The sequence below is a fragment of the Carassius carassius genome, chromosome 8 (assembly GCF_963082965.1).
Source record: "Carassius carassius chromosome 8, fCarCar2.1, whole genome shotgun sequence".
In the NCBI taxonomy this organism is placed as follows: domain Eukaryota; kingdom Metazoa; phylum Chordata; class Actinopteri; order Cypriniformes; family Cyprinidae; genus Carassius; species Carassius carassius.
The window spans coordinates 30,630,387-30,647,167 of NC_081762.1; the positions used below are offsets into that span (position 1 = coordinate 30,630,387).

At 40.6% G+C, this 16,781-nt stretch overlaps 1 protein-coding gene and 1 long non-coding RNA gene across 2 annotated transcripts in view; one reads left to right on the forward strand and one right to left on the reverse strand.

Annotated features, from left to right (window-relative positions):
- LOC132145718 (uncharacterized) overlaps positions 1–16,781 on the forward strand; it is a 383,521-nt gene that overhangs the window by 103,137 nt on the left and 263,603 nt on the right. The window lies entirely within an intron of this gene.
- LOC132145715 (cytosolic 5'-nucleotidase 3-like) overlaps positions 1–16,781 on the reverse strand; it is a 62,932-nt gene that overhangs the window by 34,856 nt on the left and 11,295 nt on the right. Inside the window, exons 2-4 of the mRNA XM_059556939.1 lie at positions 12,214–12,300; positions 9,631–9,700; positions 342–388 (exon numbers count right to left, since the gene is read on the reverse strand). Of these exons, the coding sequence (XP_059412922.1) occupies positions 342–388; positions 9,631–9,700; positions 12,214–12,300 (204 nt within the window). The remainder of the gene's footprint in view (positions 1–341; positions 389–9,630; positions 9,701–12,213; positions 12,301–16,781) is intronic.

A 16,781-nucleotide genomic window follows, 5' to 3' on the forward strand; every position in this document is an offset into this window, starting at 1 on the left:
TTCTAAGGTACGTTTTAACCATAAAATCTGCACACAGAATAAATGATCAAAAACAGCATTTAAGACAATTAGGGACTGCGTGAAACTGCTTCAGAAAAGAAATGAACAGAAATAAAACGTATGATCTGAAGTTATCACAAAAGCCCTGGAACTGACGAATAAACAGGGATATTTTGGTACAGGTATATAGGTAAAAAACACACATTGTTCATTTACTTAAGGTGGTTGTAAATCTGTGAACACCAAACACATAACAGTGTAAACTTAATAGTTACAGAAACTACAGTCAAAACTAAATTTATGTTTAAAATATTCATTAGGGACAACATTTGCCTTCTCACCTTGGCTTTGCAGTCTTCACTGATCAGTTTGCTATGTTCCAGAATATCTGAAAGCATACAATTTAGTACTCATTTTAATAAAACAAGAACTCCACACAAGATAAACTCTTTTAACCCGGATTCATTTTCTGTAGGTCATTTACAGCTTTCAGTGTTTAACAGCACTATTTTCAGGTAAGATTTACAGATTTATGTTGAAAGCTTGTTAAACTCTTACAACTAGGGCTGCAACTAACGATTATTTTGATAATCGATTAATCTGTCGATTATTTTTACGGTTAATCGATTAATCGGTTTATGTACTTATATTTTAGTTTTTCCCATTTTTTCCACAAGTAAATTATTAATAAATGGTCTTTATCCTTCAGCATAGATTTTTAAGAGATTTTAACCATTTTGCACTGTCATATCCTAATCAAAAATATACCTGGAGTTGTTTTATTGTGTTAGTAATCCTTTGTCAAACTCTTCTGCAATCAGAACACTGACCCATACTCTAGCAAATTTCACAAGGAGATTTAAAATAATGTTTTCACCATGGCAGTCCTTAGAGCTCCTAAAGTAGTTTAACATCCCGAACAAAGCTTATTAAGGAATCTTTCAGAACATATTTTCACGAAGAATAAGGATAAAACAGAATAAAATTGCAGTGCATTGTATTTTATTATTTACTGGGAAACAGCTTTATAGCTTTTGCTGTGAAATTGTAAACAATCCTTCGAATAAAGTGCCAGTGGCATGAAACCTGAATGGAACTCACAATTTAAAGTAAAATCCATCAGAAGGTTGTCCAGAAAAAAAAATTGGACAGTCACACACAAAAAACCTGCTGTGTGAAAAAGAGCAGTGAATACTTAGAAAAAAAAGTGCATTTCAAATATCTTTAAACATTTACCTCTCTCATTCAGTCATAATTAGGCTGCACGACAAACTGATCACAGAACATGTTTGTAAAGCTTTAAATGTTAACTGTTAAAAAGCAATGTTATCAGCTTTTACGACTAAACATTTGCAAACAACATTGTACTGGAGAATCTGCACAAATAAAAGTCTTAGGGGCCGTTCACATATAATGCCTAAAAACGCGTGGAAAACGCTAGGCGCGCCGCTTTCTCCTCCTTTCCAAAGCGCTCGTGCAGAAGCGCCCCTGAGGCGTCTGCCTTTGCTAAGCAACCATTACGTGTTCTCTCCTTGAAGACGCGGAAATTTCAGCAAAGGATAAATGGATTTGCAGCTCAAAAAATCGCTTGCAGTAGCTCTGCTACTAAATTTATTTGAAAATGGAAATCCATATACAACTATGATCAGCTGTTCCTTTCATCTTGACTGAGCTTTTAACGTTGTTACGGGAAAGGATGAAGCTGATTGGTTAGTTCTTGTCACATGACCCGCGATGCGCTTGCAGCATTCTGAAAAGTTGAGATGTTTTTAACTCGATGCGGTGCGGTGTTGGAAATAACGAACTTGAGCGCGCAAAAGACGCAATATGTGAACGTCCCCTTAAACAGTTCAGTAGTGCAGAGTTTACAGGTTACTCTTCTTTTTTGAAGGCTCAAAGTAAAGTACTCCCAGTCTCCCACATCCCGCTAAATGCTGCAGAGATGCTGTTCGGGAAGCACGTGACATAAAACGAGGCCAGCTATTGGCTATTCGCTACTTCTCCTGCTGTACTGGCTGAGTAAAACCTCCGGTGGCTCATTACTGCCACACTTTGATCACCGCAGATTTGAAATATGCACGAAATGAGCCGCTTACGGCAAATAAAAGTTATTTAGCAACGAATCGATGACAAAATTAGTTGACAACTATTTTAATAATCGATTTTTATCGATTAAATCGATTCGTTGTTTCAGCTCTACTTACAACCTTAATCTAGCATTCAGTGCTTAATTTTACTCACAGGGACCTGCAAAAGTACACATTTTCAAAATCAGCTAAACAAAAACATCTAACCAAAGACACCTGTCTGAATGTCTAAGGATGTAAAGATTTTAAATGAATGAATTTAAAGATGCAGCATTTCACAGATAGAGTAAACAGCTAGACAGCTAAACACCCAGCATGCTGTCAAAACAAAAACTAAACAAGAACACTTAACCTCACTAACTGGCTAATTGATTGGTGGACAACTAGCTCAGCAAAACTAGAGGCAAATATTAGTGTTCTGCCCTTCAGGCATTTAAGTTTAATTAGTTTAAAGTTTATGCTTTAATTTGGTATACTTTCAGTTTCATGCAGACTCTTATTTTGACGTTTGTTTACTGAGAAAAAAACCGGAAGTAAAAAAAAACGCATGAAAGAACGCGATAGAGACGGCAGACTGGATAAAAATGAAAACAGTAATTTCTTCAGAGAAAATTCATCCTGCATGTTGATTCCCCAGCAGAAGCATCGCTTGTATGTATATAATCTGTGTTCTGACTAAGTTAACTTATAAGCATTTGATTTTGTGCTGTAAAAGTAATGTTCATGAAAGCTAAATGGCTTAGCTAATTACAGTATTTTGCTGTCTGTTTTTTCTAGTTTCACTCTCTCATTTTTCATCAGTCATCTCATATGTATGGATTCAGTTCAATGTGAAGAAAATAAATCTACATAAAAAGATTTTCAGATTTCTTCATGTTCATGAATAGAGAGAGTTTATCTCACTGTTTAGTTGGAGTTGTTACACCTCAGCGAGAACAGTACAGTGAAAAAGCGTAATCCAGCTGAAGTTTCAACGTCTTGAGAAGCAAGAAAGAGTAAAATGGAATCAGAAAGGACTGACAATGCATCTGCGCGGACAAGAAGATCAAAGAGCTCTCACTCGTCAGCGTCGAGTGCAGCAGTAAGGGCGCGCGCTAAAGCAGAGGCGGCGAAGGCACGAGCAGCGTTTGCCGAGAAAGAAGCAGAGTTGAAGGTACAAAGGGCAGAGAAGGAAGCAGAGCTACAATTAGGAAAAGCAAAGCTGGAAGCTGAACTAGGCGCACTTGAACTTCAAAGAGAGGCAGCAGCGGCTATTGCCCAAGCTGAGGCATTAGAAGCAGCCGAGTTAGATATAGAAGATTCAAGTAAGACCGCTGTATCTTCCCAAGCAAATTTACAAAATGAAATTGTAACACGCACTAATGAATATGTTGAAGCACAAACTGAACATAACGTACCACGAACTCAACTATCTGCACATGCAACATTACACGAGGCAACATTGTCAGAAGAGAGCTATGTCACATGGAATCCTCCTGTAGAAGGCAAATTGCAGTTAGTGGATGGGCAAGAAGAGGTAAAAACCCTTAACAGACCATCTGAGTATAACACAGCGCCGACAAAGTCATTCTTCAGCAACCTGGCTAAATTTAGGGATGAAACCCAAATCAGCACACCACTTAATGGAGGTCATACAGGTTTGGTAAGATATGATGGACATCATACAACACCCATTGGAGGCGGTGGACTTCACACAACACCTGCTAGAGACAACGGATGCCCAACAAAACCCGAGACAACACAACATCCTCACAAATCACCACTTAAAGCAACAGCGCCATCATATGTGCCTGTGTATGCACCACCCATCTCAAGCGTAATACCTGAAACGGAACACCTGGCACGGTACATGGCTCGTCGTGATTTAGTGAGTAGAAGTCTCTACCGATTCGATGATAAACCTGAAAATTATTTAGCATGGCAGTCATCATTTAGCAATGCTACTACAGGCTTAGGACTCACCTCCCCCAAAATGTTAGATTTGCTGATTAAATGGCTCGGACCAGAGTCTGTGAAACACATTAAAAGGATTCGCTCTGTGCATATCGAAAACCCAGATGCAGCACTTAAAAAGGCCTGGAATCGCCTCCAAGAATGCTACGCTGTGCCTGAAGTAATGGAGAAGTCTCTGTTTAAGAGATTGGATGAATTCCCAAGAATTTCAACTAAAGATTACGGGAAGCTGAGAGACTTAGGCGATCTTCTTATGGAAATCCAGGGTGCCAGAGAAGAAGATTACCTCACAGGATTGGCCTACCTGGATACCGCCAGAGGCATTGGGCCCATCGTGGAGAAACTTCCTCACGGACTACAGGAGAAATGGCTCTCAGTTGGCTCAAAATTTAAGGAAGATAATAACGGCTACTTCCCTCCATTCGATTACTTTGCCGATTTCATCTGTGACGAAGCACGGCGGAGGAATGATCCAAGTTTCATCCTTTTATATGCCAGCAATAACGGACTGAAGTCAGACAGGGTAGTTTCAAATAACTATGGAAGAAATATATCAGTTCACAAGACAGACATCTCTTCAGGTAAAGATCCACCTGCGAACTCACCTGAGAGAAGGCTCGGTGGGCCAGAGAAAAACTGTCCCATTCACAACAAACCACATTCGCTAAGGAAATGCAGAGTATTTAGAGGGAAGACTCTTGAAGAAAGAAAGAGCATTCTCAAGGAGAATGGTATTTGTTTCAAGTGCTGCATATCAGCTAGTCATCTTGCAAGAGACTGTAAAGCAGCAGTAAAGTGCCTGGAGTGCAACAGCGAACGACATCATGCTGCTATGCATCCAGGTCCACCACCTCAAGTCTACAGAAGGCCTACACCCCCACCAGACAACGGTGGGGAGGTAGAGGAACATGCTAGCGACAGCAAAGCCATCTCCTCACACTGCACCCAAGTATGTGGTCCAGATCATACCACAAGATCCTGCTCGAAGATCTGTCTGGTGCGAATATACCCTCAAGGTCAACGTGAAAAGGCAACCAACATGTACGTTACTTTGGATGATCAAAGTAACCGTTCACTGGTGCGTTCAGAGTTTTTCGAGCTTTTCAACATCAAGGGCCAATCATTCCCCTATGCACTGAAGACCTGTGCCGGATTGGTTCAGACGTCCGGCAGAAAGGCAGAGGGTTTCCAAGTCGAATCGCTTGATGGGCAGACTAGCCTATTGCTACCGCCGCTAATTGAGTGTAATGACATTCTCATTGATCGCTCTGAAATACCAACGCCCGATGCAGCCCGTCATCATCCACACCTACAAGGTGTAGCGGCACACATTCCAGAACTCGACCCCAAAGCGGAAATCCTCCTCTTGCTAGGCAGAGACATGGTAAGAGTCCATAAAGTCCGACAGCAAGTGAGCGGACCTCACAACGCCCCCTTTGCACAAAAACTGGATTTGGGATGGGTCTTGATAGGAGACGTGTGCCTAGGAAATGCACACAAACCAGATGTGAGTGCATTCAAGACAAGCGTGCTAGAGAATGGCCGACCCTCCATTCTCAGACCATGTAAAGGCTTCATGAAGCTGACCGAAGATTTGTCCAATGGTAAGGAGCAGAAGAACAAACCTAAGAAGGCATCGTTGGAAGCCCTTGGACTGCATGTCTTCAGGGAGACTGAGTCCAACAACAAACCCGCCCAGTCCATGGAAGACACAATCTTTTTGAAAATCATGGACCAAGAAATGCATAGAGATGAGTCAAACAACTGGGTCGCTCCTCTCCCCTTTAGAGTTCCCCGTCAATGCTTGTCCAACAACCGTGAACAGGTGTTTACTCGCTTTGCCTCCTTGGAGAAAACGTTGCGGAGAAAAACTGAGATGAGAGACCAGTTTCAAGAATTCATTAAGAAAATAATTGACAACAGACATGCAGAAGTGGCTCCTCCACTGGAGAAGAATGATGAGTGTTGGTACCTGCCTACTTTCGGAGTCTACCACCCTCAAAAGCCTGGAAACATCCGCGTGGTGTTTGACTCCAGCGCAAAGTATTTTGGCACATCTCTAAATGATGTTCTTCTGTCAGGCCCAGACCTCAATAACTCACTCATTGGGGTGCTGATCCGCTTCCGCAAGGAACAGGTAGCAGTGATCGCTGACATACAGCAGATGTTCCACTGTTTTCTTGTCCGCAGTGACCACAGGTACTACCTGAGGTTTTTGTGGTACAGAGACAATGATATGTCTAAGGACATTATCGATTACAGGATGAGGGTTCATGTTTTCGGCAACAGTCCGTCACCATCTGTAGCCATCTACGGACTAAGGAGAGCCATCCATGAAGGTGCACATAAATATGGAGAAGACACGGTGCAGTTTGTTGAACATTTCTACGTAGATGATGGTCTCATCAGTTTGCCTACTGAAGATGAAGCCGTCAGTCTGCTACAGAGAACGCAGCTCTCTCTTAGTGAATCGAACCTGAGGCTTCATAAGTTTGCCTCAAACAGAGAAGCTGTGCTTCAGGCCTTTGCACCAGAAGACAGGGCTGTTCTGAAAGACCTTGACCTAAGCGGTGAAGTAACACCAGCCCAACGCAGTTTGGGACTGCTGTGGGAGACAACGACAGACACCTTCACATTCAAAGTCTCAAAAAACAAGAAACCCTTTACTCGCAGGAGAGTTCTGTCAACAGTTAATAGTGTCTTCGATCCGTTAGGCATGGTCGCACCGGTGACTATTGAGGGCAAAAGTCTCTTGAGGGAATTCAGTGTCAATACAAGTGATTGGGATGCTCCTCTTCCAGAACAAAAGCTGAAGCAATGGGAGGCATGGCGTGAGTCACTCCATGACTTAAGTAAGTTGCATATCCCACGTTCATACACAGCAACGTCACTTTCCAATGCTGTACATACAGAGCTATGTGTGTTCTCTGACGCGTCCACAAAAGCCATTGGAGTTGTGGCATATCTCAGGACCATTCAAGCTGAGGGACAAGTCGAAGTAGGATTCATTTTAGGGAAGGCTAAGCTGGCACCACAGTCCGAACCTACCATTCCTCGGTTGGAATTGTGCGCCGCAGTATTAGCCGTAGAAGTTGCCGAACTCATCCAAGATGAACTGGGCCTGAAGCTGGATGAAATCAAGCTCTATTGTGACAGCAAGGTCGTGCTTGGATACATTTGCAATCAAACAAAACGCTTCTACGTCTACGTTCACAATCGAGTCAGACGAATTCGTCAATCAACAAGACCTAACCAATGGTTCTACGTCAACACAGAGGACAACCCGGCTGACCACGCATCCAGGTCAGTTCCTGCGTCCCAACTGACAAAGACTATGTGGTTCACTGGACCAGCCTTTTTACACAAGCCAAACCCATCTGACACACATACAATCAGGACGTTTGAACTTGTTAACCCAGAATCAGACATGGAAATACGACCTGAAGTGAGCAGTTTTCTTACTCAGACTCAAAACCGAGGCCTCACCGCTGCACGGTTTCAGTGCTTTTCTTGTATGCGCTCCCTCATCAGGGCTATTGCCCTACTCATCCACATAGCCAGCGCTTACAGACACAACAAGTCCAGTAAATGTAAAGGGTGGCATCACTGCAACTTCCCACGTACTCCGGATGAGTTGTCTCAGGCGAGACACATTATCATCAGAGCAGCACAGGAAGATGTTTATGCAAAAGAACTCGCAGTTCTTGAGCATGGACAAGCTGTAACCAAAGACAGTTCTCTTCACAAGCTCAGACCTGTTCTTGAAGGTGATTTGATTTGTGTTGGTGGCAGATTAAAGCACGCTGACTTGAGCACTCAGGAAAAAAACCCCATCATCTTGCCCAAGACCAGCCACATTTCTCTGCTGTTGGTGCGACAGTATCATGAAGAGGTAAAGCATCAAGGCCGCCACTTCACAGAAGGGGCCCTGAGAGCAGCGGGCTTCTGGATCATAGGTGGAAAACGTCTTATTACCTCTGTCTTGCACAAATGTGTAGTGTGTCGAAAGTTACGTCGAAGAACAGAGGAACAACTTATGGCAGACTTGCCTCCAGAACGCTTGCACACATGTCCACCCTTCACCTATGTAGGAGTGGATGTGCTCAGACCATGGCAAATCGTCTCCAGGCGTACAAGAGGTGGACAGGCCCAAAGCAAAAGATGGGCGATGCTCTTCTGCTGTATGAGCTCCCGAGCTGTGCACATCGAGATCATCGACTCCCTAGACACGTCAAGTTGCATTAATGCATTGAGACGGTTCTTTGCCATACGGGGACCTGCAAAGCAGATTAGATCGGACTGCGGAACTAATTTTGTGGCCGCTGCAAAGGAACTGGGATTAAGCCAACAACAACCTGACTTCAAAGTGCAGAACTTCTTGAGTCAACAAGGGTGCTCATGGGCGTTTAATCCTCCTCATGCGTCCCATATGGGTGGATCATGGGAACGTATGATAGGCTTATCAAGAAGGATCCTGGATGCAATCCTGCTTCAAGAGAAAATTCAACTTACCCACGACGTCCTGTGCACACTCATGATGGAAGTGACTGCGATAATCAATGGCAGGCCTCTCTTTCCAGTCTCCACCGACCCAGAGTCACCGTTCATATTGTCTCCTTCAATGATACTTACCCAGAAGGTTGGGGTTCTTCTGGGGATCCCAGAAGGATCTTCTCAGCAGACAATGGAAACAAGTCCAAGCTCTCGCTGACAGATTCTGGCGTCGCTGGCGTCAGGAGTTCCTCCCCACCCTGCAAGTCCGCCAGAAATGGCGAGATTCTCAACGAGACCTAAAAGAAGGGGACATTGTGCTCCTGAAAGACAGTCAAGCTGCACGTAACACGTGGCCTATGGCAAGGATCACAGCTGTCTTCCCTGGGAGAGACAGTAAAGTAAGGAAGGTGGAGCTCAGGACATCAGATCAAGGTTCTGAGAGGGTGTTCTTGAGACCAGTGTCAGACGTAGTTCTTCTTCTGCCCAATCACTGAATGTTCAGAGACATTTGGTAGTTAATAGTGACCTTTAAGGTCAGACGGGGAGTGTTCTGCCCTTCAGGCATTTAAGTTTAATTAGTTTAAAGTTTATGCTTTAATTTGGTATACTTTCAGTTTCATGCAGACTCTTATTTTGACGTTTGTTTACTGAGAAAAAAACCGGAAGTAAAAAAAAACGCATGAAAGAACGCGATAGAAACGGCAGACTGGATAAAAATGAAAACAGTAATTTCTTCAGAGAAAATTCATCCTGAATGTTGATTCCCCAGCAGAAGCATCGCTTGTATGTATATAATCTGTGTTCTGACTAAGTTAACTTATAAGCAGTTGATTTTGTGCTGTAAAAGAAATGTTCATGAAAGCTAAATGGCTTAGCTAATTACAGTATTTTGCTGTCTGTTTTTTCTAGTTTCACTCTCTCATTTTTCATCAGTCATCTCATATGTATGGATTCAGTTCAATGTGAAGAAAATAAATCTACATAAAAAGAACTTCGGATTTCTTCATGTTCATGAATAGAGAGAGTTTATCTCACTGTTTAGTTGGAGTTGTTACACCTCAGCGAGAACAGTACAATTAGTGATTGTTGTACTTACTATACGATGTAGGACAGCGTTTGCCATTGAAGGAGAACCTTGTGAGAGTCATATCAAAATCTGAGATTACCTACAACATAAACAACAAACATCCATCAAATACCCAAGTCATTACACGAGAACATCCAAGCCTTGTATTCAAAAAAGCGTTGATACAATCCAACAATATACATTTAGCATCCACAATATTTCCAACAAGTTTGCTTTGTTCTGCAATTTAGAAAATCTAACACTAAGGCTAATGCTTAAGTCTCTGAAAGTGGTTTGTGTTAGTGCACGTGGTTTAGTGAGCAGTTTAGTGCTGGTGATGTCTTCCACTGGTTGTGCTAGGTAAAAGCACAATGGGAAGGGAGCCAGAACAGCAAGAAGTCTGCAGGAGGACACCAAGCATAGTGGGGCACTGATCTCCTGATGACTACATATCTGACTATGTGAGACTTTTATTTTAAAGGGGTCATGAACTGAGAAACTAAAAATGTCCTTGATCTTTTGACATATAAGAGGTTACTGTGCTCTTCAACAGAGCAGTCCAATATAGGGCCGAAATGATTAGTCAACATTATCAACAACATCGACAATAAAGAATTTCAACTATTATTTTTTATACTTTAACTTTGTTTGCCTGTAAGCAATATAGTGTTCATAGTTTTTCCTTCAAGTACACTTTTATTCAACAAAGCATGGAAATGAATGTAGAAAGATTATATAAAAGAGAAATGCCTACCTTGCTTGCCTTCAAATTATATACTCATGTGTGATCACTGTTGTGTAAACTGTGTTTATGTATGCTTTTACGTATTTTTGCAAAAAGGAAGGAAAATGAAAATTAAACTTCCTTTAAAATAAAAGAAAGAACAGCTATGCATTAATATATTTATTGGAGAACCATTTCTAAAGTTATCTTTGCAGAGAAACACATTAAGAAAACAGTCATTAATTTACTCCAATTTAAGGCTCTAGTCTTCTACTAAAAATTATGCAATCTACTCCTGCTTACATGAAACTAGCTGCTCCAGAGCAGGTTTAAGCTTACGAACAGGTACTCCAGGAGGAGCTTCGGAGATTAACCAATCTAAGGTCATGCCAAATCACCAACAATCAAATCCAGAGAGACTGAGAACGGGCCCCAGCCGTGATACTCACAGTTTGATATACACTATGTATAGAGCTGAAACAACTAATCGATTTAATCGATTAAAATCGATTATTAAAATAGTTGTCAACTAATTTAGTCATCGATTAGTTGCTAAATAACTTTTATTTGCCGTAAGATGAGGGAACAGCTGATCATAGTTGTATATGGATTTCCATTTTGAAATAAATTTAGTAGCAGAGCTACTGCAAGCGATTTTTAGAGCTGCAAATCCATTTATCCTTTGCTGAAATTTCCGCGTCTTCAAGGAGAGAGCACGTCATGGTTGCTTAGCAAAGGCAGACGCCTCAGGGGCGCTTCTGCCCGAGCGCTTTGGAAAAAAGGAGAAAGCGGTGCGCCTAGCGTTTTCCACGCGTTTTTAGGCGCGATATGTGAACGGTCCCTAAGACTTTTATTTGTGCAGATTCTCCAGTACAATGTTGTTTGCAAATGTTAAGTCGTAAAAGCTGATAACATTGCTTTTTAACAGTTAACATTTAAAGCTTTACAAACATGTTCTGTGATCAGTTTGTCGTTTACCAGTTCATAATTCAGTCTTGCAGCTTAATTATGACTGAATGAGAGAGGTAAATGTTTAAATATATTTGAAATGCACTTTTTTCTAAGTATTCATTCACTGCTCTTTTTCACACAGCAGGTTTTTTGTGTGTGTTCAATTTTTTTTTTCTGGACAACCTTCTGATGGATTTTACTTTAAATTGTGAGTTCCATTCAGGTTTCATGCCATTGGCACTTGAAACCTGAAGGATTTCGAAGGATTTCGAAGGATTGTTTACAATTTCACAGCATAAGCTATAAAGCTGTTTCCCCGTAAATTATAAAATGCAATGTACTGCAATTTTATTCTGTTTTATCCTTATTCTTCGTGAAAATATGTTCTTAAAGATTCCTTAATAAGCTTTGTTCAGGATGTTAAACTACTTTAGGAGCTCTAAGGACTGCCATGGTGAAAACATTATTTGAAATCTCCTTGTGAAATTTGCTAGAGTATGGGTCAGTGTTTTGATTGCAGAAGAGTTCAACAAAGGATTACTAACACATACTATTATATATATTATGGTATATTTTTGATGAGGATATGACAATGCAAAATGGTTAAAATGTCTTAAAAATCTATGCTGAATGATAAATACCCTTTATTTATAATTTACTTGGGGGAAAATGGGCAAAACTAAAATATAAGTACATAAACCGATTAATCGTAAAAATAATCGCCAGATTAATCGATTATCAAAATAATCGTTAGTTGCAGCCCTACTACTGTATAATGAGTGTTGTAGGTCTGTGTATTGCTGGTTGTTGTCTTCCCACTCTTTAACGCTCCCAATTTACTGCTACTTTACACACCCATTTCTTGAGGATTTATTCAGATCGGAGGTGTGAAAGACAAGTGCTAAAACAGGCTTGACACATTTAGGAGAAATAATTACCTGAAGTGTGTTAGGTCCAGCATTTCTCATGGATGTTAATATCTGCTCCACCCTCTCGCGGTCCCTCAAGTTTGATAACTCAGGAATCTGAGAGAAAATAAATAAATAAATAAAATAAAACAAAAATCACAGCCATCTATGAATGTTTTACTCCAAGTAAGTTTTTTGCAAGTACACAGTACAGAGTCGAGCCGTTTTACTGAAAAGACATTTGCAGGTTTCGTTTTCTAAAATGGATTTTAGGTAAATATCATTTTGTTATCAGTGTTATATAATATCCTGTTGCTATTGCAGTATGAGAAGTCGTCAAATCACATTTATACAATACAGATAGTGTCAAGCAGCTTTAGCGTTAAACAGAGAAAAACGTGTGATCATAATAATGCAGGGGCACAATAGAAAACAGCCAGATCTCAGCTAAAGTCGGTTCAATGAAGATTCAGTTCTCTTCAAATAATGTCTGTACAATCAAGTCGACAATAACGCCAGAAATAAACTGTCCCCAAACAAAGCTGCTCATCAAATTAGATCAAAACTATGAATTATTTGCAAATTTGGCATAATTAGTTGATTTTAAACAGGGGAAAAATAAATAAATAAAAATAAGATTTGAAGTTACAGAATGTTTAACTAATGTGGAGTAATGTGAAGTATGCCATCATAGGATTTATTCATACACTGAAATGAAACACTTCAGGTGGTCACATCCTCGTAACTTTATCAGACATCCCAAGTCTCCCGGAAGTTCCGGGAGTCTCCCGTTTATTGAAAGCGGCTCCCTGAGACCCGCAAATTAGTTAAAATCTCCTGGAATCTAGACCGAGCGAGCAAAAGCGTGCATGCGAAACAGATACTGTGTTTCAAGCCGTGTAGCGCACGCACAGCAGAGAGGGAGAGGGAGCGAGAGATCTTGCGTGTGTGTGCTAATGTGCGTGTGTGCGAAGCGCATGTAAGAGCATCCTGATTGGCCTGTTTCTGCAAATCAACCAATCAATTGTCAGTGTGGGCGGGCTTTTATCTCTTCTCCCGAACAAAATTTATCAGTTATGTCTATCTAGAAACAGGAGCACCATGGCAGAGGGAGAGTGCCACAAAACAAAAAAAGTATAAGACACATTTTACGGCAGACTACACGAAAGTGTACCCCTTATAGGTGTCAAACATAATGACAGTCTTATTCAAGCATTGCCCATGGCGGGTTATATGATTGCAAAAGGCATGTTGAGGTGAGTTGACAGGTTTCATTTCATCTGCATATTATTCAGGCTAGTTGCCAAGGCTACATGAAAACAACAAACTCCTTAGACCTGTTTGAAGTTGCAATGGAAAATAAATAAAAGCAGTTTACATAAATTGTATAAGCAGATTATATAAATAGTAAAAGTAATCTACATATTTAACGAATAATTACATAGGCCTATAGCTCATAGAAATGATATTTTATGCTTTTATATCTGTTAGGGACCACAACATGTTAGGGAGGCTAAGCGCAGGGAAGGCTGCTCCAATATATCTCAGTTCTCCCATTCAGCAAAGTCTCACTGAGAAGGTGACTACAGCTGAGATGTATTTCCTTCTTGAGGGGGGGGGGGGGGGGTACCTCCCTGAAATGACTTTTTGCAGGTTGGGATGTCTGCTTTATTTTTGTTAGTATTCACTTGAGGAAGGCTTTAGTTAACACAGACAAACCGCGAGGCAACACGACTGCTGTAAATGAAGTTAACAGTGCAATTAATGACTGAGCAGGTTATGAATTATGCCAGTTTCTCCCATAAATAGTAGAGTTGTTCCGATTCCGATACTAGTATCGGAAATATCACCGATACCACAACAAATTCTGGCATCGGCATCGGCGAGTACATGAACCCATATACCGATCCGATACCATTTTCTTAAACGACCTAGTTATGACCGCTAGCTTTGCCTAACCGCTGCACGGTTCTTCTTCGCTGCTCAGAATGCATTGCAAACACAGGAAGTTGTGCTGAAGAAATGAAAACGCGTTAGCAGCACTGATCTATATATGACTGGATCGCTCATCGCGTTCTAAACTGCCAACAGACAGTGAAGCTACTTCTATATTATAGATCAGTGGTTAGCAGTATGTCCACTGTTTAGCAGTATTCCAGACTGGACCAACCAGACAGTAAAACGGCGACTAGGGATGCCACAAGTACTGGCACTTCACTACCAAATCGGTGCTGAAAATGTAAAAATGTGATGATACCAGCGTCTCTGTAGTACCGGTATTAAGTTATCGACTCCCGAGTATATTCGTTACCCGCAGCTGCGTTCAGTCGCTTCCGTGTTAGTCTAAGCGCAAGACTGTAGCTGAATATATACTAGTGTCTGTGACTATTAAGCTGCAAAATACTATTTAAATATTACTCGTGCAAATTCTACATCTCTGTGGGTGACGGGCGAGATGCACAGGAGCTCTCTGTTTTGTAGTCTCTGCCGTGTGTCACTAGATGAGGACACGAACGCATAAACCGTCACTTCATGAGAATTTAACGTTTCATTTGAGAAAACTGTTCGGTTTAACGTGAGTAAATTGACAATATATTAAGCTACTGTTGTAGCCTACAGTAGATTTAGCTATGTCTCTATGTAGTAATAACAATACGCCTCTATTAATAATAATTAGATTTTTGGCTGCATTTGAAGTTCTTTTTCGCTTAAGAAAATAAATAATATTACTGTCAAATTCATGTCAGATAATAAAAATACTGTAATGAATACAGTAGTTCACCATGTATTTGTTCATGTTTTATTAAGGGATCAGTCTGAAGCACACCATAAAATAATTCTAGCAATTAACACAGGGCTAGTAGTATATACAGCTGTTTATACAGATACACACCCAGGTATCGGATCAGTACTCGGTATCGGCCGATACCCTGAGCCCAGGTTTCGGAATCGGTATCGGGAAGAGAAAAAGGGTATCGGAACATCTCTAATAAATAGTAACTTATAACGTACAGTGTCAAATATTTTTGATAGATCAAAACAGTGCAAACTGTAAATGTGTCAGTAATGCTGTAATAACTTACCATTTGAATACCCAAGGGGTTCTTGCTTATAAAATTGAAAAGGCCATCTAAAACTCAAGCTCTTAAAATTACGAAAACAACATGTATTTTAAGTTTCTGCGCTGCTCCCTGTCAATTTCCACCTGGTCTGTCTGCACATATTGCACTATATATTGCCTAGTTCTGTAAAATGAAGACATGGTTTCAACCAAGACTCCTGAACACATATATCTGGGCAATTTTCTTGTTTTAATATAAAGTTCTTAAACTCTTGTCTGTTTGCAATCAAACTTCTAGTGTTCCACTGCAATATTTGTAAGACCATTATGAACCACCACATATTGTCTGGGTGTTTCCTGTACTTTCATTTTTCCATTTATCATCTCCACAACGATTCCCTCTATTTCCAAAATACTTTTCTGCTGCTCTCACTATGATTTTAATTCTCTCTGTCCAACTTTCCGTTTGTGCTGAGCTATTCAACTATAAATGCTACAAAAGACACTTTATCAATCTCCAGTGAATCCTTCTCAGTCTCTTCTAAGCCTTTGTTCATTCTCTGAGGCTCAACTTTCTCATTTTCTTTTGTTTTTGTTTCCTGTACCACTTTCTTCAGGGCCTCAGCATATGTTAACACATCTTCCACTCTTACGTTTTGTACTTTTAAGATTTTTTGTCTCGCTTGACATCCTCCGTACCCTGCGCTGTGCTCTCCCCCACAGTTACAACATTTGGGATTTACTCCTTGTTCACATTTACTGTAATCATGCTCTCCTCCACATCTGGCACATCTTTGCTTCCCTCTACATACTGCCGCAACATGACCAAATCTTTGACATTTAAAACATCTTAACGGGTGAGGTACATAGGGTCTAACCATATGGCTCATGTATCCTAAATATACCCTTTCAGGTAATTTATCCTTATCAAAATGCATCATCACAGATAAACTATCCTTCTTTTTTTAGTCTTTGTCATACTGAAGTCTTCTTACTTCCTTCACTTCTGCTCCAGAGATATTCTTTTTGATTCTTTCTGTTGACATGTCAATCGGGATTCCTGTTATTTCCCAATAACATCTTCATTCTTAGTGCCTTTTTTTTAGGGGTTCGAACACGCAGTGCTGAAACCCTCTTGTAATTGTTAAGATTATTATTATTATTATTATTATTATTCTGCCCTAGAACTGAACGTGCAGCCCAAACCATAAGACCTAGAGAGCTGAAGTTTGGCCAGATCATAGAGCTCAATTTGGGGAGAATGTATCAAAGTCTCAGCCCAATAGGCTCTAACTCGTAAACCGTTTGTCATAGACTCAAAAACATTACATCGTTGCAATCCTTGGGTTAGCCCGAACAAAAGTGTACAGCTAAATTTTATGCTCTACGGCACACCGTTTTCTCGCAAAATCGAGATATATCCAAAACCTACTTTTACGGACTAGTCCTAGGTTTTTAGATCAGAACCAAACCACTGCAGAAATACTCTCTGGTCACTCAATATCAATAATTATAAAAAAAAAAAAAAAAGTTGAAA